The sequence below is a fragment of the Protopterus annectens genome, chromosome 1.part0 (assembly GCF_019279795.1).
Source record: "Protopterus annectens isolate FY-2018-M chromosome 1.part0, PAN1.0, whole genome shotgun sequence".
NCBI lineage: Eukaryota > Metazoa > Chordata > Ceratodontiformes > Protopteridae > Protopterus > Protopterus annectens.
The window spans coordinates 884,641,258-884,659,042 of NC_056725.1; the positions used below are offsets into that span (position 1 = coordinate 884,641,258).

At 38.7% G+C, this 17,785-nt stretch overlaps 1 protein-coding gene across 1 annotated transcript in view; it reads left to right on the forward strand.

Moving 5' to 3' along the window:
* LOC122796908 (CD109 antigen-like) overlaps positions 1-17,785 on the forward strand; it is a 969,469-nt gene that overhangs the window by 38,333 nt on the left and 913,351 nt on the right. The window contains exon 2 of the mRNA XM_044065708.1: positions 14,406-14,511. Within this exon, the coding sequence (XP_043921643.1) occupies positions 14,406-14,511 (106 nt within the window). The remainder of the gene's footprint in view (positions 1-14,405; positions 14,512-17,785) is intronic.

The following is a 17,785-nucleotide window of genomic DNA, read 5'->3' on the forward strand; positions in this document are numbered from 1 at the left end:
TGTTAGAAGTTAAAGAATGCCTATGGCAACTTAAGCTGAATGCTTGTAACATGCCAGGTATTAACAAACATATTTCCATCTCCAGTATTCTCAGATATAAATCTTATCTTATTTAAATGGTTATTTAATTGTTACATTTGAGACGTTGATGGATTGATATTTTGATACGTAGCTTATTATGTTTACTGGTTTTATGTTTTAAACTATTTTACTATTTTAAAATAGAACAGAATACAATTTATTTAATTATTTAGTTAAATTGTATAATACATATTTATTACTATTTCGGTGTTTATATATTTTATACATTACATATTTATTATATACATATGATAGGGTAATTTTATATATACACAATAGATATATATATATATGGGTCCCCTTTAGTTGACCGAACCGACGATTCCCCGACACGGGGAAGACGAAGACCAAACGACCGACAGGTAAGTTTACCGAAAGGGTGATTTGCCGACAGCGGAAAGACCGACAAGGGTAATGTGTGAGCGCGACTCGGTAAGTGTGCGACAGTGACGAAGTTAGGAGCGGTCAGGTAAGTGTGCGATATTGTGGGATTTTGGGTTAGGGTGTGGGAAAGGTGAGTGTGTGTTAGTGTCGGAGTTAGGGTTCGGGTAAGGTAAGCGTGTGTTAGTGAGGGACTGTAGTTTAGGGACGGGTTAAGTGAGTTAGGTTTAGAGTGCGGGTAGGGTGAGTGTGCGATAGTGACGGGCTTTATGTTTTTGGGTGGGTTAAGTGAGTTAGGGTTAGGGTGCAGGTAGGTGAAGTGTGCGATAGTGACAGTCTTTACGTGCAGGGGTGGGTTAAGTGAGTTAGGGTTAGGGTGCAGGTAGGGTGAGTGTGCGATAGTGTCGGACCTTAGGGTTAGGGTTTGGGTTAGGGCTCGTGGCTATGCTATGTAGTGTAATGTGTTGTTTACGTTCGGTGTGTCGGTGTAATGGTGTTCGGTGTTTTGCGTTGTCGGTTTTGTGTGTAGTCGGTTATCTGGTCTCGGTGGTTTGTGTGTCGGCGAACTGGCGTGCCGGTTTTCTAAAGTAGACCCATATATATATATATATATATATATATATATATATATATATATATATATATATATTTTAGAAGATATGAGGCGTTGATTTTAAATAAGATGTATTAATCAAATAAATGACTTGATGACAAGTCTAAGGCTGATTGGAGAATTTTTTATTAGAACTATATTAAGGAAGTGTATTCACAATGGAAGTTACTCTGATGAAACCCAAAGATTGGATGGGTGAAAGCACTTAGTGTGTACAAGATTACAATTATGTTTCATGAATTGCTGTATTTTATTTCTATACATATATATATATATATATATATACACACACACATATATTTCTATATATATATGTAATATATTTATATTATTATATAGTATATATTTATATATATATATATATATATATATATATATATATATATATATGTGTGTGTATATATATATATATATATATATATATATATATATATATATATATATATATATATATATATATTTATACATATATATATTTATATATGTATCTGCATATATGTGTCTGTGTATATGTATCTTAGGAATGTTATTTGCTTCCACATTGTCCATTCCCTATAGTAGTCAGAGTGTACTGCATGATATGTTATTGATACCAGCCTGCTATCATACAGGTGGGATGGAGTACTGTTAACATCTTGTGCCCATGTTGTGTCAGGCCCTGGTTATGGGATTTGTAACAGTTGGTATTGTATTGCAGGGCAGACGTGTTTGGCTTGGGGGGGGGGATATCTATACATACAAGACGTATGTTGTTTGGGCCCCCTCACCCCCATTAATGGTGCATGTGGACATACATGTTTTTGTTATGTTCTCTTTTATATCTATAGATATATGTCTGTGTATATATATATATATAGATATATATATATATATATATATATATATATATATATATATATATATATAGAGAGAGAGAGAGATGCTAACATATATATATATATATATATATATATATATAGATAGATATATATATACATATAGATGTAGACATATATATCTATAGATGTATGTATATATATATATATATATATATATATATATATATATATATACATGGACATGTTATATCTATTTAGATATAAATATATATATATATATATATATATATATATATATATATATATATATATATATACATACACACACACACACACACACACACACACACACACACACACACACACACACACACACACACACACACACACACACACACACACACACATATACATCTACATGTTTAAATACATTTCCTGTACTGTTGAATGACTGTGCTGGGTATGTTTGTGAAAACATCAGTGTTATATCTGATATGGCTTAGTGCTAAATCACTTTGCCTATGGTGTGCAGGGTCCTGGGTTTGAGCCTTGGCTGTTTATTTTGTTGCTGGGCAGAACAAGGGCTGTTGGATACAGAGTGATTAAGGCACTTTTAAGCAGTTGTAAGCGGGTTAGCGCAGGTTTGCATGGAGGTAAGCACTGCTAACATCTGGTTACTGTTTCTTATACTCAGCTTCTAAATTGCTTAACCTGTGTAGGCATTGCTTACTCCCATGCAAACAGGCGTAAACCCGCTTACTACTGCTTAAAAATGCTTAGTTCCGCTTACTTTAGCGCTAATTTCTTTAAAGGAAAAGAAAAAAGGGTTGATAGCAAAGTGGTAAAATAGGGGCACAAAGAGGGAAAGACAGTAGGGAAATAGCTAGGGATGTGCAGAAAGGGTGTAGAGAAGGTCCATAGCTGCCCATTTCTTCTACAACAACAGCTGTGCATATACACTGAATTTGGAGGTAGATTTGAACACTCAAACCCCTGAGACAGGGGTGAGGACAACAATAATATGCTGTGATGCCAGTTAGACCAGATTACATGTGTCCAGTGGACACGTATGGAAAATGTATAGCAATGTATGGGGCGAGATATTTTTTTGGGAACAGATTGCCCTTTTTTTTTCCAGGTTGGAGTGGGATGTTGGGGAGGGAGAGTAGGTATATTTGAGGAGGTAGGTTGGGTAGGTTAACAGATAAGACAAACAAGATGCACACAGGAGCAGTATATGACACGTGTGTGTAAACACCTTGATGGGTAGGGGTGTTGGGAAATCGGAAGCCCATGAACCCCCTAGTGGAAACAGTGGGAATGAGGTCCCCACCCATAGGCAGTCACCACTGCACCTTCACAGCCCTAAAGATGGCTGTGCTGGGAACTGAGTCGGAGAGCCAGGCCGACCCTCTATTTGCAACATGCATCCCTCGAGCTGGGATAGCAGATCTCCAAACTGCTGACTGAGCTCGCTACGCACCATGACCCAGACCTGGTGATAGGTTCCTTTCCATGCCTGCTCCCAGGGGGGTGAGTCCCAATCACTGAGGTAGTTCCACCTGAAGGTGGTGCAGGATCAATGAACGAAGAGGTCCCAGGTTGGGCCCCAGACATGCTGGTGCCCGGTGCCACGGCCAGCTGAGGTGGAACAGGTGAGTCCGCTGGGACCTGCATTCCCATACGTGCTATGGTGTTTATGTTTTATCAAGATATGTGGGTTAGTAATAGTCTACACATTCCAGCATTAGGTATAACAGCATGCATAGATATACCCATTAACCCAGACACCAGATAAGGAACAGTTGCATAGCAAACAGAGCACATGCATATATGGGACCACAGTGGTAATTACAACAGCATGCAGGTACATTGATGGCACCATTCCTCCAATGTTGGATTATTTCAACATAGCACATGCATAGAAACAGATTTAAATAATTATCAAACAATAGGACATATGCCCCAACATTACAGTGAAGTCATCACGTATCACTTGAGTTGGGTATTTAGTTTATTGTTGCAGATATGGTATGGTGGGGAGAAAGATGTCAATTAACAACTAGTATATTCCTGTAGTTCGCATTACTTTCCTAGTCAGTGCTGTTATCTGTACCTTACAAGTATTAGTACACTAACCTATTGCCTTAGTATGCACAGTGATATGGCTGTCGACAACTATACATATGAACTGAATTTACCTGCAGTATACACCTCTTACCTGGTATACCTGTGGAGGAATTGTTTGTTAACACTAACGGTTTCTACACATACTCCCAGATTCCAGGTTGATGTTATGCACATACCTATCCATCTCTTTTTGCACAGACTCTGGCCATGTCTTGACCACATGCAGGTGAACTGGGACATATGTAGACTATTGTCATCTTCAACCTTTAGTGACTTACAACACTCTTATAAAGGATTTCCCAGACAATTATATTATGTAGCAGAGTGTGGGTGACAGTAATGAGTAATACCTTATTATTCAGAGCAACTGCAGCAATAACAATGCCATACAATACCAAAGTAAACAGTACCAGTACAGTGTATCAAGCTTTTTATTTCTAGGCACAGTGTTCGTATCTGACAGACCTGTGGGAGCAATGTTTGTTAGCACTACCTGAATGTTGCCACACAAAGTACCAGATTTCACATTAGTATTATGCACATATATCGCACTCTGTTACTGTACACACTCTGGTCACAGCTTGACAACATGGGGGTGTAGATGGGACATTCTTGGCTTATTACTCTCATAATAGTTTGGGGAGTTGCTAGAGTGACAGGTTTGATCTTACAGATGTGTGACAATCAGTTGTATTTATTGTTTGCTGCCTATACGTGTGGAATCATCCCACTGATTTCCCAGGGGGACAGAGTGACAGGCAGCAGATATGGGCCAACTTACTGGACGTTCTGAACATATCTGTACAGTTGTGGGGTATGATTCTGTATGCAGATTACTACCACTCCCAGGATTCAAACCATGGCTGTGTGTGCTAAAAATACAACAGTGCATGTCTCAGTTGCATGTGCTGTTTGGAGTTTGTTGTCTGTCTTTTCACTTTTTTCTGTCTATGTCTTTCTCAGTTGTACTAAATGATCGTTGGGGGCTACACCAGTCATATACAGTCATTTCTACACATTTATTTATGTTGCACAGTGTGGGTAACAGTGCTTCATACAACAGCACTATTAAGTGATTGCAAATATACATTACCATATGATACTAGAGTAAACACATGCACATACTTCCCCATATTCCCATTCAGTACTTTACAGACAAGGGCAATGTGGTCCCAACAAGGGGTTCACATGTAACATACCCATTCATGTTGCACACACTGTCAGCTGTATATATCTGTGTGTATTGCTATGTGTGCTGTTGCCTCACACATAGCATGCAGCACTGTGGTGGTAATATAGGGGACATGTATTTACATGCATATATGTGTGTGTGTGTTTGTATATATGTAGACGTGCATATAGATATATATCTTTATATGTGTAGATATATATGATGTGTCTATGTGTTCATATATATATATATATATATATATATATATATATATATATATATATGTGTGTGTGTGTGTGTGTGTGTATGTACACATATACATAACTATATATGGGGTACACTGTGACATCAGGTCCACAATCTCAGAACTCCTTCCTCCACAGCTGCACTGTTCTGCCTTACTACAGCACAGACAGGTGCCACATATAGACACAGCCTAACATTAGGGGGGTTATGTAGGGCCATATTGCAGGTAACCCTATTACACACAGATGGCATTTCAGCATTCTACAACACAGGTTAACCTGAGTGTCCTGCAAGTGGTGGGCTGTGGAACCCACGTGTCCATCATTATGGCAATACTTCTACCACCAACTCTTGGCCATAGTAATATACATGCTTTCCATGATACAACATACACTATGATGGCTTACATCTTATAAGTCAGTGCTGCTCTGCACAATTAACGGGTATGGCCCACTACCCAGTGGGACAGACTCTATTGTCCTTAGCAGCTGTTCAGCTGAAGATCATTACAACAACAACACCTGATGGCACATATAAATCATTCCACGTCATCTATTCCAGTGGTATGGACCAGTTACTAGAGTCAATTACACGCATACATACTTCACATACCTGTTGTGGGAATGATGTCTCTTCTGGATAGTTAGCTGGATGGATGTTTTTTTTTTTTTTTTGCCTTTCACTCTCTCTCTCTATCTCAGTCTCTCTCCAGTAAATGGATTGAGCTGCTTTAAATAGATTGCAGTATGAATTCTGTAGGTGATTCACATGATCAGGTGATGGCCTCTGCCCCAATCAGTGTCCTCCACTTGTTAATTGTATGCAGCATGCTGTGTAGTACTTCCAATTACCACTGTCATGGCAACCCACTAGTATAAATCCCTACATCATGTGGGCGTGCTCCCTTTACCTTTTCTGTATGGTAGACATCCTTCCTGTGTGAGGGCAGCAGTGTTACAGACAGCAGGTAGCAATATATTTTACAAGATAACTTGCACACTCTGGCCAGCTACATATTTGTATGAGGTTCCAGAAATACAAACAGAGTATGAGTAGTGTTTTTGTATGCATTGTATAGCACTGGTGTTACAGGGCTTGTGTGTGCATACTAGTTTAACATGGAATGTAGTCTGTCTGCATAGCTCTCAACTGTGGGCCTATCCACCTGATGGCCAGAGGGGATCCTGTTATGTTTTGTCTGTCCACCACTCAGGTCTTGTGTCAGATATATCACTGGCAGTGTGTGTGTTGAGTGCTATCAGTACGTGGCTACATCCATTTGTGTTTCTAACTTCATATGCCTGACTATGGGTATGTTGCAGACTATCCTGTAACACCAGCAACTTGCTTAGTGTATGACAACAGTATTTCACATATGGGCCTGTGTTCCAGCCTCTGTCCTCCACCTACATACCAGGCTTTGTCAGTATGACATGCTGTCAGGGGTTGCTATGTAGTGGGCTGTGAGTATGTCATGATGCCATTTCTGCCATCATTCCACTGCTGTTGTGGCCCCCACACATATTGTGGGGTTGGGTCCATATATGTGTGGGCTTCATCTACACAATACATGTGTGCCCTTATGCACTCCAGAGGCCAGTGTATGTAACAGTGGTATATGGCACTGTATGTCAGTCTATGGGGGGGAGATGCACCATAACTTACCTGGGCTGTGGGGGAATCAGGGGTAAGCTGCCTTAAGGTATCTGGATGTACATTACCATACAATTCACCATTGGTAAATGCAGGCCTACTGCTTCCTGCCATGCAGACTGTTCTGTTTGTTAGTGTGATTATGATGGTGTCAGTTATGCCTTGTTATGTAACAGATATATCCCATTGTGTCAGCTGAGGTCTTTACCCCCTAGGGATTGTCTACAGAGTGTAGACAGAGGCTGCTGGACTATACATCTGCATTACTTACTGTTGATTGATTGTTAACCTGTGGCCCAGTCTGTCTTTACTATTGTACTACTTGAAGGCCTCGGCCTGGACAGCAACATATGTAAACCTTTTCAGAATACTGTATTAATATAACTGTTTCACAGTTGAATTAGTCTGTTTATATGTATGTCAGTGTCTACAAAGCTATATGACATGGCATATAAAACTGCAATAGTACACAAATAAAGCTTTCCCAAGTATGCAACTGTAGGCATAGTGGCTGTTCCGTATTGTGTGTACCTTCTACATACGTATCTTCCTATACATATCTCTGTGTGTGTATGTGTAGTTATATATATATATATATATATATATATATATATATATATATATGTATATGTATATCTATATCTATATATATATATATATATATATATATATATATATATATATATATATATATATATATATATATATATATATATATATATATGTATCTGCATATATGTGTCTGCGTATATGTATCTTAGGAATGTTAATTGCTTCCACATTGTCCATTCCCTATAGTAGCCAGAGTGTACTGCATGATATGTTACTGATACCAGCCTGCCATCATACAGGTGGGATGGAGTACTATTAACATCTTGTGCCCATGTTGTGTCAGGCCCTGGTTATGGGATTTGCAACAGTTGGTATTGTATTGCAGGGCAGATGTGTTTGGCTGGGAGGGATAGCTATACATACAAGACATATGTTGTTTGGGCCCCCTCACCCCCATTAATGGTGCATGTGTACATATATGTTTTTGTTATGTTCTCTTTTATATCTATAGATATATGTCTGTTTATATATATATATATATATATATATATATATATATATATATATATATATATACAGAGAGAGAGAGAGAAAGATACTTATATATATTGCTGTATATATATATATATACACACACACACATACATCTACATGTTTAAATACATTTCCTGTACTGTTGAATGACTGTGCTGGGTGATATGTTTGTGAAAACATCAGTGTTATATCTGACATGGCTTAGTGGTAAATCACTTTGCCTGTTGTGCGCAGGGTCCTGGGTTTGAGCCTTGCAGAGGCTGTTTATTTTGTTGCTGGGCAGAACAAGGGCTGTTGGATACAGAGTGATTAAGGCACTTTTAAGCAGTTGTAAGCGGGTTAGCGCAGGTTTGCATGGAGGTAAGCACTGCTAACGTCCGGTTGCTGTTTCTTATACTCAGCTTCTAAATTGCTTAACCTGTATAGGCATTGCTTACCCCAATGCAAACAGGCATAAACCCGTTTACTGCTGCTTAAAATGCTTAGTCTCGCTTACTTTAGCACTAATTTCTTTAAAAGAAAAGAAAAAAGGGTTGATAGGAAAGTGGTGAAAAAGGGACACAAAGAGGGAAAGACAATAGGGAAAATAGCTAGGGATGTGCAGGAAGGGTGTAGGGAAGGTCCATAGTGGCCCATTTCTTCTACAGCAACAGCTGTGCATATACACTGAATTTGGAGGTAGATTTGGACACTCAAACCCTTGAGAGAGGGGTGAGGACAACAATAATATGTTGTGATGTCAATTAGACCAGATTACATGTATCCAGTGGACATGTATGGAAAATGGATAGCAATGTATGGGGCGAGATTTTTTTTTTGGGAACAGGTTGCCCTTTTTTTTTCCAGGTGGGAGTGGGATGTTGGGGAGGGATAGTAGGTATATTTGGGGAGTTAGGTTGGGTAGGTTAATAGATAAGACAAAAAAGATGCATAATACCTTATTATTCAGAGCAACTGCAGCAATAACAATGCCATACAATACCAAAGTAAACAGTACCAGCACAGGTTATCAGTCTTTTATTTCTGGGCACAGTGCTCATATCTGACAAACCTGTGGGAACAATGTTTGTTAGCACTACCCGAATGTTGCCACACAAAGTACCAGATTTCACATTAGTATTATGCAAATACATCTCACTCTGTTACTGTACATACTCTGGTCACAGCTTGAAAACATGGGGGTGTAGATGGGACATACTTGGCTTATTACTCTCATAACAGTTTGGGGAGTTGCTAGAGTGACAGGTTTGATCTTATAGATGTGTGACAATCAGTTGTATTTATTGTCTGCTGCCTATATGTGTGGGATCATCCCACTGATTTCCCAGGGGGACAGAGTGACAGGCAGCAGATATGAGCCAACTTACTAGACCTTCTGGACATATTTGTACAGTTGTGGGGTATGATTCTGTATGCAGACTACTACCACTCCCAGGATTCAAACCATGGCGGTGTTTGCTAAAAATACAACTGTGCATGTCTCAGTTGCATGTGCTATTTGGAGTTTGTTGTCTGTCTTTTCACTGTTTTCTGTCTATGTCTTTCTCAGTTGTACTAAATTACCTCTGGGGACTACACCAGTCATATACAGACATTTCTACACATTTATTTAAGTTGCACAGTGTGAGTAACAGTGCTTCATACAACAGCACTATTAAGTGATTGCAAATCTACATTACCATATGATACTAGAGTAAACACATGCAGTCCAGCAGTTAGACCTTCATTGTCAAGCCATTATGCTTTTATTTACATAGAACCTATATGAGACTCTTCCTGCCATATTCTCTGGTGTATGAAGTACTTGCCTTAAACAATACAGGCTTTCTACAGGCAATTAACTTACTAATACTTTTAGATTTATTTCCTATGACAGTACATGCAAGAGTATTACTAACCTGCCTCATGTCACAACCTCTCCAAGCGACATCCATGGGCATCCTGGTTCACAGCCCACTCACTTGCCACTGTGAAGGACATAAGAGGAATATTTAGCCATACATATCCATAATATACATGAGCTGGCAATTATTAACCAGGTAGTGGAGTGATACTTACACACTGCTGGGACCTCTCCTGTTCTCCTAGCCTCTTGGATCCACTGATCCAAGAGATTTCTCTTTTGCCACTTCAGGTTGGCATAGTGATGCCTGACCTGCTCACCAGTTTGGGGTATGCCAGTGGCACTGGTGAGGTCACGGGCAAGATGGTCCCAGGCTTCTGCTTTATATTGGGAACCCCGGTACTGGCCTTGCAGCAGTCTCAGCTCATGGTCTTTGATGAGGAGTCTTGCCATGACTCTGGACTCCTGGATGCCCCAGTGCTGCACCCAAAAGCACACACCCTCTCCCATTCCAGACATGGTGCCTGCAAGGGGAAGCTATAACCAGTTATGAGATGTATTCCTGCCTGTTGGGTTTAAATAGGGCCAATGTCTCGCACTTTGCCATGCTTGGATGGTTTTGAAAAGGCTCAGCTATGGGCAAACCTGCTTCCCTAAGGTTGGCATTGTTTAAAGGGGTATACCAATGGGCAAATTGAGTTAGCTGGCCTACACATTGCTTTCACCTCCTAAGCTGGCCTGTGCAATGCTTAGCATTGCTTAATATTTAATTTGCATTATATTTGCTTTTTGGCATTGATTTATTAGTCATTACATGTTATATATGTGGTATCCATACTTTATGTGTATGTACACTGTATGGGGTCTTTGTGTTTATTAGGGGACTTCAACACTTTATTACAATTACACCTTACATCTGGGCTTACTGCAGAACTCCAGTTCACATATTTATGTTATGTAGTAGGTTATAAAATATAAGATTGTATATAGATTCCTTTTACATGTTCAGTTTGATTTTACTGTAGTGAGGATTTGTTTGGTGATACCTCAATCTTGTGTACTGCTGTAATGGCTTAGTGGTTAACTACTGTGACTATAGTGTGCAGGGTTCTGGGTTCAAGACCTGCAATGGCTGTTTATTTTGTTTCTGGCCAGAACAGCGGCTGTTGCATACAGAGTGATTAAGGAACTTTTAAGCACTTGTAAGTGGGTTTGCATGGGTTTGTGCAAGGGTAAGCACTGTTAACCTCTGGTTAAATATGCTTACAGAGAGGTCGTTTCAATATTGCTTAACCTGTGTACACATTGCTTACCACTGTGCAAATGGGCTTAAACCAGCTTACTAGTGCTTACATATGCTTACTCCCACTTACTACTGCTTAATAGTGCTTACACTTGCTTACTAGTGCTTACTCTTGCTTACCACTGCACTAGTTTAGACAGTAATGTCTAATGGTTTTTTGGGAAGGTGGGGGATTTGGAAGCTGTATGGAGTTATCATTCATAACACATTTTACCTTACATTTGTATCCCTGAATCCTGTGTACATATACTGTATGGGGCACATGTGATAATCTGTGGATTTTGCAACATTATGACACTGACACCTCACATCTGCATTTAATGCAGTACTCCAGTTCACAAATATATGTTATTTCATAGGTTATGCAACAAAAACTATTGGTCATAAAATGATTTGACATGGAAAACGGAATGTGCTGGAGTGGCACTCAAACCAGGAATGACTGCTCGTAAGGCAAATGCTCTGCCCACTACACTATTGCTGTACTTTTTCATTTGTATATATCTTGTTTTTTATCCTCTTGTGCCATTTAAGCTGCATTAACCGTAGCTAAGCGATGGGCAAACTCATGCACCTATGGCTAAATTTCATCTGTTTCATAAAGAAAAAGATCTTTATATTTGTTGTTTTAACTATTGCTCTTGTACACGTGGGGAGATGTTGCTGGGGGTATGCATACACCTATGAGCGGTCTCGCTCAATCCTTTGGGACTTATCTGCTGTTCTTCATTGCAGGGGCATGTATATTCTGAGAGCTCTGCTCTCAGACACACCCCCGGCAATCTTACGTGCTCCATGTAAGATTAAAAGCTCAGGCAGTGTGCCTTCATTAATATGCATGGCACGCTGCCATTCTACTCCTAAATGGCCGCTTCTGTGCAGGATTAAGCTAGTCCTGCATGGAAGAATAGTAAATCTGGGGGATAGGTAATAATGCAGTTTTTCAGTACAAGAATCATTTCACTCAAAAGGAGTCCATGAGTCTGTCTGGATTTTTCCATAAATGGAGACTTTAACAGGACTGTCTGCTCTAGATGTTTGGCCTTCCTACTGGGACAATTTTAGATGCACAACAGCTTGATTTTGAGATGTGACTTCAAAAGCCTCTATCAGCAACTCTCGATTTCCCTGTTTTCACAGCCTCTATTTTCATGGGAAGTGTGACACCCCACTTCTGGGCCAGTAATCAAAGAGGGTCAATCTCACCACTGGCACCACTGGGAGATTTTCCCTGGGAGGGTAATAGGTATACAAACAGTATCTCCAGGTGCAGATTTCTGTAACAAGCCCAATCAAGCACAATTTCCCTTAAGAGCACATGGGGAACACAGTCAGTCTGGGGATGGTTTCTCCCTCTTTCTCCAGATCTCCAATAAGACTGCCCACTGGCACAGCTATAGAGTTAACATCTCAGCTGAGTGTCCAAGCCAAGAACTTCCGTATCCTCACTGTTCAACCAGTGCTTCATGTCTTTGCCCAAGTAGCTGACACATACACTCTTTGAGGTTTGATTTACACACACACACACACACACACACACACACACACACACACACACACACACACACACACACGCACACTCAGCTGGGAAAGGCTGGCACAGATCTACTAACTATGCCCCCTTTTGCCCAGACTATTAGGTAGTTATGACTGCCACCAGACACTCCTGCCAGCTACCTTAAGGTTCTTCCACTGGTACCCAACATACTGAGTGAAATTAATATGAATACAATTGGTGCTTTGACCAAGAACAAGGCTATTAGGAGTGGCTCAAATATGCAAATACTCTGAAAACTTAAATATCTCTACAAAGATCAGCAACAATGAAAGGTTTAAATCTATTTAATAATAAATAGTAAAAGAACAAAGCATACTAAGTATATATTCACAGTGACATCAGAGTTTAAAATAACAGGACATATTTAAAATAACATTGAAGGACAGGTCAGACAAATAAAGAAAAACAATATCTAAACTAAACTTCATTATATTCCTGACTGAATCTAAGAAAATTATACTATTCCCTACTTACTTAACAGACCAAGGTAGATAATGTGGTCCTTCTTGTTGTCAGGCCCAAGACAGAATACAGAATGGTCAGTCTCACAAAGAGACTTCTGAAAATAATATGTAAAATATTACTTCTTTGATAGCTTGCAGAATGACATTGCTTCTGGTAATCTGACTTCTAGTTAACAATGCAACCCCCCATTGTTGGAAGTTGGAAGGATTTAGCACCTACATGTAAAAATACACACACAAGGACTTTTGCTCAGATCTGTGACAGGTGCTGGAAGTCATAAAACAATTTCATACTTCCATGATTCCAGAGTAGTAATTAGTTCACCCCAAAGGCAATACAGAAAGCTTCCTAGTACAGACTCTGTGTCTCTGTCTGCATTTAAACCTGTGAGATAACATCTTTAAGGCCTAGGCCATAAAGTGATTTAATTTCAGATATATTTTAAAGTTTGCTAGACTGATGTTAACCTTCCAGTTTCCTTTATTAAAACATATACATTTTAACAGTTACAATAGGGTGTGTACCTTTCTGTTCTCTCCAGCAGAGCACATTGTGGATACATTTCAAACAAAAGTACTTTACAAATACCTTTGCAACACAAACATCTGTACAAATCAGTTTGATATACACATGGCATACAATTCTAATGCATTTGTAACACGAGCATCTCGTATAAATTAGTTTGATATTCACAAATGACATATAATTATTTACAAAATTCCAACTAGCTGTACTGGCAGCACTTCCTATCGTCACAGGAAGGAACTGTTTATAACAGTTAAGGTTGTTCATCTTTCTGAAGCTTTGACATATTTCTTGTGTACATGTATCAGCAATTCTCCTTTATGGCATACCATCTTCTCAATGAACTTCAGAAGATCTCAGTTAAGACACTTTACAAATAACTTGAGCTTCAGTCTGGGGAAACTTTCTCAGACTTTCAGGATTATTGCTATGTTTTAGACTTGTATATCTGGTTGTCTTCTGCAGTTTCAGTCATAGTAACATTTCTGTCTCTGTAAATTTATTTACAGCATTTCTTTTACTTTACATTAAGTGTTCAGGTATCAGCAATGCAGCTAAAGTGCAAAATCTACTTTTCAGCTTTCTGTTTCTTATCAGCTGAGCTGTTAAGAACTCAGAACCACAAAGAACCAAACCAGGTAAGTGCAGTAGAACCAGCAGAGAAACAGTCCACGCCAACCAAAGTAATATCCAACCATTTATTGAGCACTTTCATCAGCTCCATCACCTGACTTCTTCAAAATAGGTACATCACTAAACATCAAGATATTTATAGTAAAAAGACATCACATGACAATACTTGGACTTTTGACTCAAACCGCTAAACAAGCTGATTAACATCAATACAAGCCATTTCATACTGCATAATAAACACTACAAACAAATAAATATAAATACATATATATTTAAAGCTTTCATAAATAGATGTAAAAACAATGAAATACTTTCCTAGTGCTTAAATTAACCAAATACTTGAATTAACCAAAAAATGAATGCAATTTCAGAAAGCTAGTTATACTAACGCTGTCTTTAAGACCGGGTGGGTTGGTGGCGTTAAATTTGATTTGCCACCATAATTCTTTAAAATTAAGTATGTTCTCCCATGGGCCACCCCTTGGATCTGGTTTAATTATCTCTACAACTAAAAATTTAAAGGCGTGACCAGGATATTGTGAAACATGTTTATATAAGGCACTATTGGGACTAGCAATTCTTATATCATGAATGTGCTCGTAAACCCTATCCTTGAAACTCCTCTTGGTTTTACCAATGTAAAACCCTGCACATTGACAACAAATAGCTGCATATATCACCCCCTTCATGATACATGAGTAATTCCCTTTTGCATAAACTTTTATTCTGTTAATGGTTATCTTATCCACTGAATGAATAAATATACACTGTGCACAAAAACCACAAGCATGAGTAACCCTACCTTGCCGAACTCGGACATTATTGGTGCTCTGCAATAGCTCCTTAAAGTTCTTACCCATTCTAAAAATTATGCTAGGGTATGGTCCTAACTTGTCAATAGTGTCCCCTTGGCTACTAAATATAGTCCAATTCTTCCTCAGTACATCGATGATGGCAGTGTGGTCAATGGAAAAAAATTGTTACAAAAGAGGACCTAAAAATTTTACATGTTCCTGTTTGTTCACCTCATTGTGAATATATAAGTTGCCTTGACTACTCTGAGGGCAAAAAGTATCACTCAAGAGTGGACTAAATACCCCTAATGCCCTCTTGTTAGTTACTTCCTCCAAGGCCCTGTTAATCAATTTAATCGGGTAATCCCTAGCTAGTAACATTTCTTCCAAAATTTTACACTGGACTTAGACAGTCCATCTCCCTAGTTACCATATGTGAAATATGAACAAATTGTCCTTTTACAAGACCCTTCTTAACATGCTCTGGATGGCAACTGGTATAATGTAGTAAACTGTTACTATATGTGGGCTTTCTATATAAATTACTAACCAAACCCTTATTATTAGACCCTTTACTAACAAGGACATCCAAATAATTCATACTTTCCTTATTAAAATTGTACATAAATTTGAATAAGCCTGTAGTTCTGTTAAGGAAATCTAAAAATTATTTCACATCATTCTCATCTCCCTTCCATACAAAAAAAACAAATCATCAATATACCTTAAATATAAATTCCATGATCCTGCAAAAATATAATTAAAAAGTAACTTCCGTTCCCACATAACCATGGTGATGTTCGCAAAAATAGGGGTGCAACATGCCCCCATAGCTACCCCTGTTAGTTGTTTAAAGAATTGCCCTTCAAAAAACACAAAATTGTGTTTAAGAACTAGCTCCATAAGGGTGACTAATACTCCCACATCACTGTTACTGAATTGGAGTCAAATAGAAATTCCTCAAACCATTCTAGCCCCAATGTGTGCGGAATAACATTAAACAAATTTACCACATCCACTGTTAAAAAAAGAAACATCATCTACTTCACCCAGGCCATTTAGTCTTTTTAAAAAATGCCACAAATCAATACAAAGGTGCTCCTCATCTATTAGGACAGACTTCAGCCTAAAGTCAATGTATTTACCTATGAAAAAAGTTTTGGAGCCCGCTACACTAACTATAGGTCTCATGGGGGGGGGGTGTAAAAAGAGTTTTATGAATCTTAGGGATACTGAACATATTCGGTACCCTAGGGTGGCTGACACTCAAAATATTATATACCTCCATATCAATTTGGCCTTGATCCACCAAATCTTTCAAGGCCAAATCTTTTTGATGATGAGAAATGTTAACAATTACGTGACACTTCCTCATAAAGTGTGTCATCCCATAACATTGTATTCATTCTGTTATTATAGTCAGTTTTAGTCATTAAAACCACTCCCCCCCCCTTTATCGGGCTTCATTACCCTCAAGGTTTTATCAGACACTAATTTATTAAGTAACCTTCTTTCATTGACATTAAGATTCCACAAACTATCGTCAACATTCTTGCTACTAACAATGGCTCTGAAATCAAAATCACAAAGTGTTTCAAACAAACTTAAAACACTAGGTAAAGGTAGATTCCATGTACTACTTCTACGTAAATGATTATCAGAAAATGTTTCATTCCCAAACATTAACTGAAAATTAATTTTCCTCACGAAAACTTTCAAATCTAAAATCAATTTAACCAAATTGGCTCTGGAAGTAGGAACAAAATTAAAACCTTTGCTAAGTATTTCCCACAAATGTACATCCAGCAGCTGCATAGAATAGCTATGTACAACAAAATCACCTTTCATGTTGTATGAGCCGTATAACCATTTACATAAAAATCATTTACATTACTGTTAATGTCATCAAAACGTTCTGAATCAGTACAAAAGTTAATGTCCATCGGTTCACCATTAGGTATGCCAAGGTGGTAATCTAATTCCACCTGTTGGTCCATCTCTCTCCATTCCAAGAAGTATCTCCTCACTGGTACCTCCCCCGCTGCTAATTCCATTGAGGCCTGTATTGTGGTCTTCCTGTTTGATTCTGTATCCTTTCGGATCTGCGTGGCGGATCCCGCCCTAAAGGGGTTTTATTGGCCAGTCGCTCTTCAGCTCTTCCTCCAGAAACCTTTCCGTGTCCTCCTACTGGATCATTGGTAATCTGTACACTTTTGATAGGTGGGGGTTTCAAATAGGCGGTACCAGCATGATACGCTGCTATGTCTCTTTGTAACATTTTACCTTTTCTGAGTTGAATGTCTGCAATAGTTCTATCAGTCTTGTTCAGAATGGCTTTGCATGCCAAAATAGATGATTCGAAAAGTAGATCATCATGTAAAGTTTTATCAAGATCACTCAATTCTGCATATAGTATATCTATAGCATTTTGGTTATGTTTCATAAGCACCTCCAACAATTCCATACCTTGTTTGTCAAAGAGTGT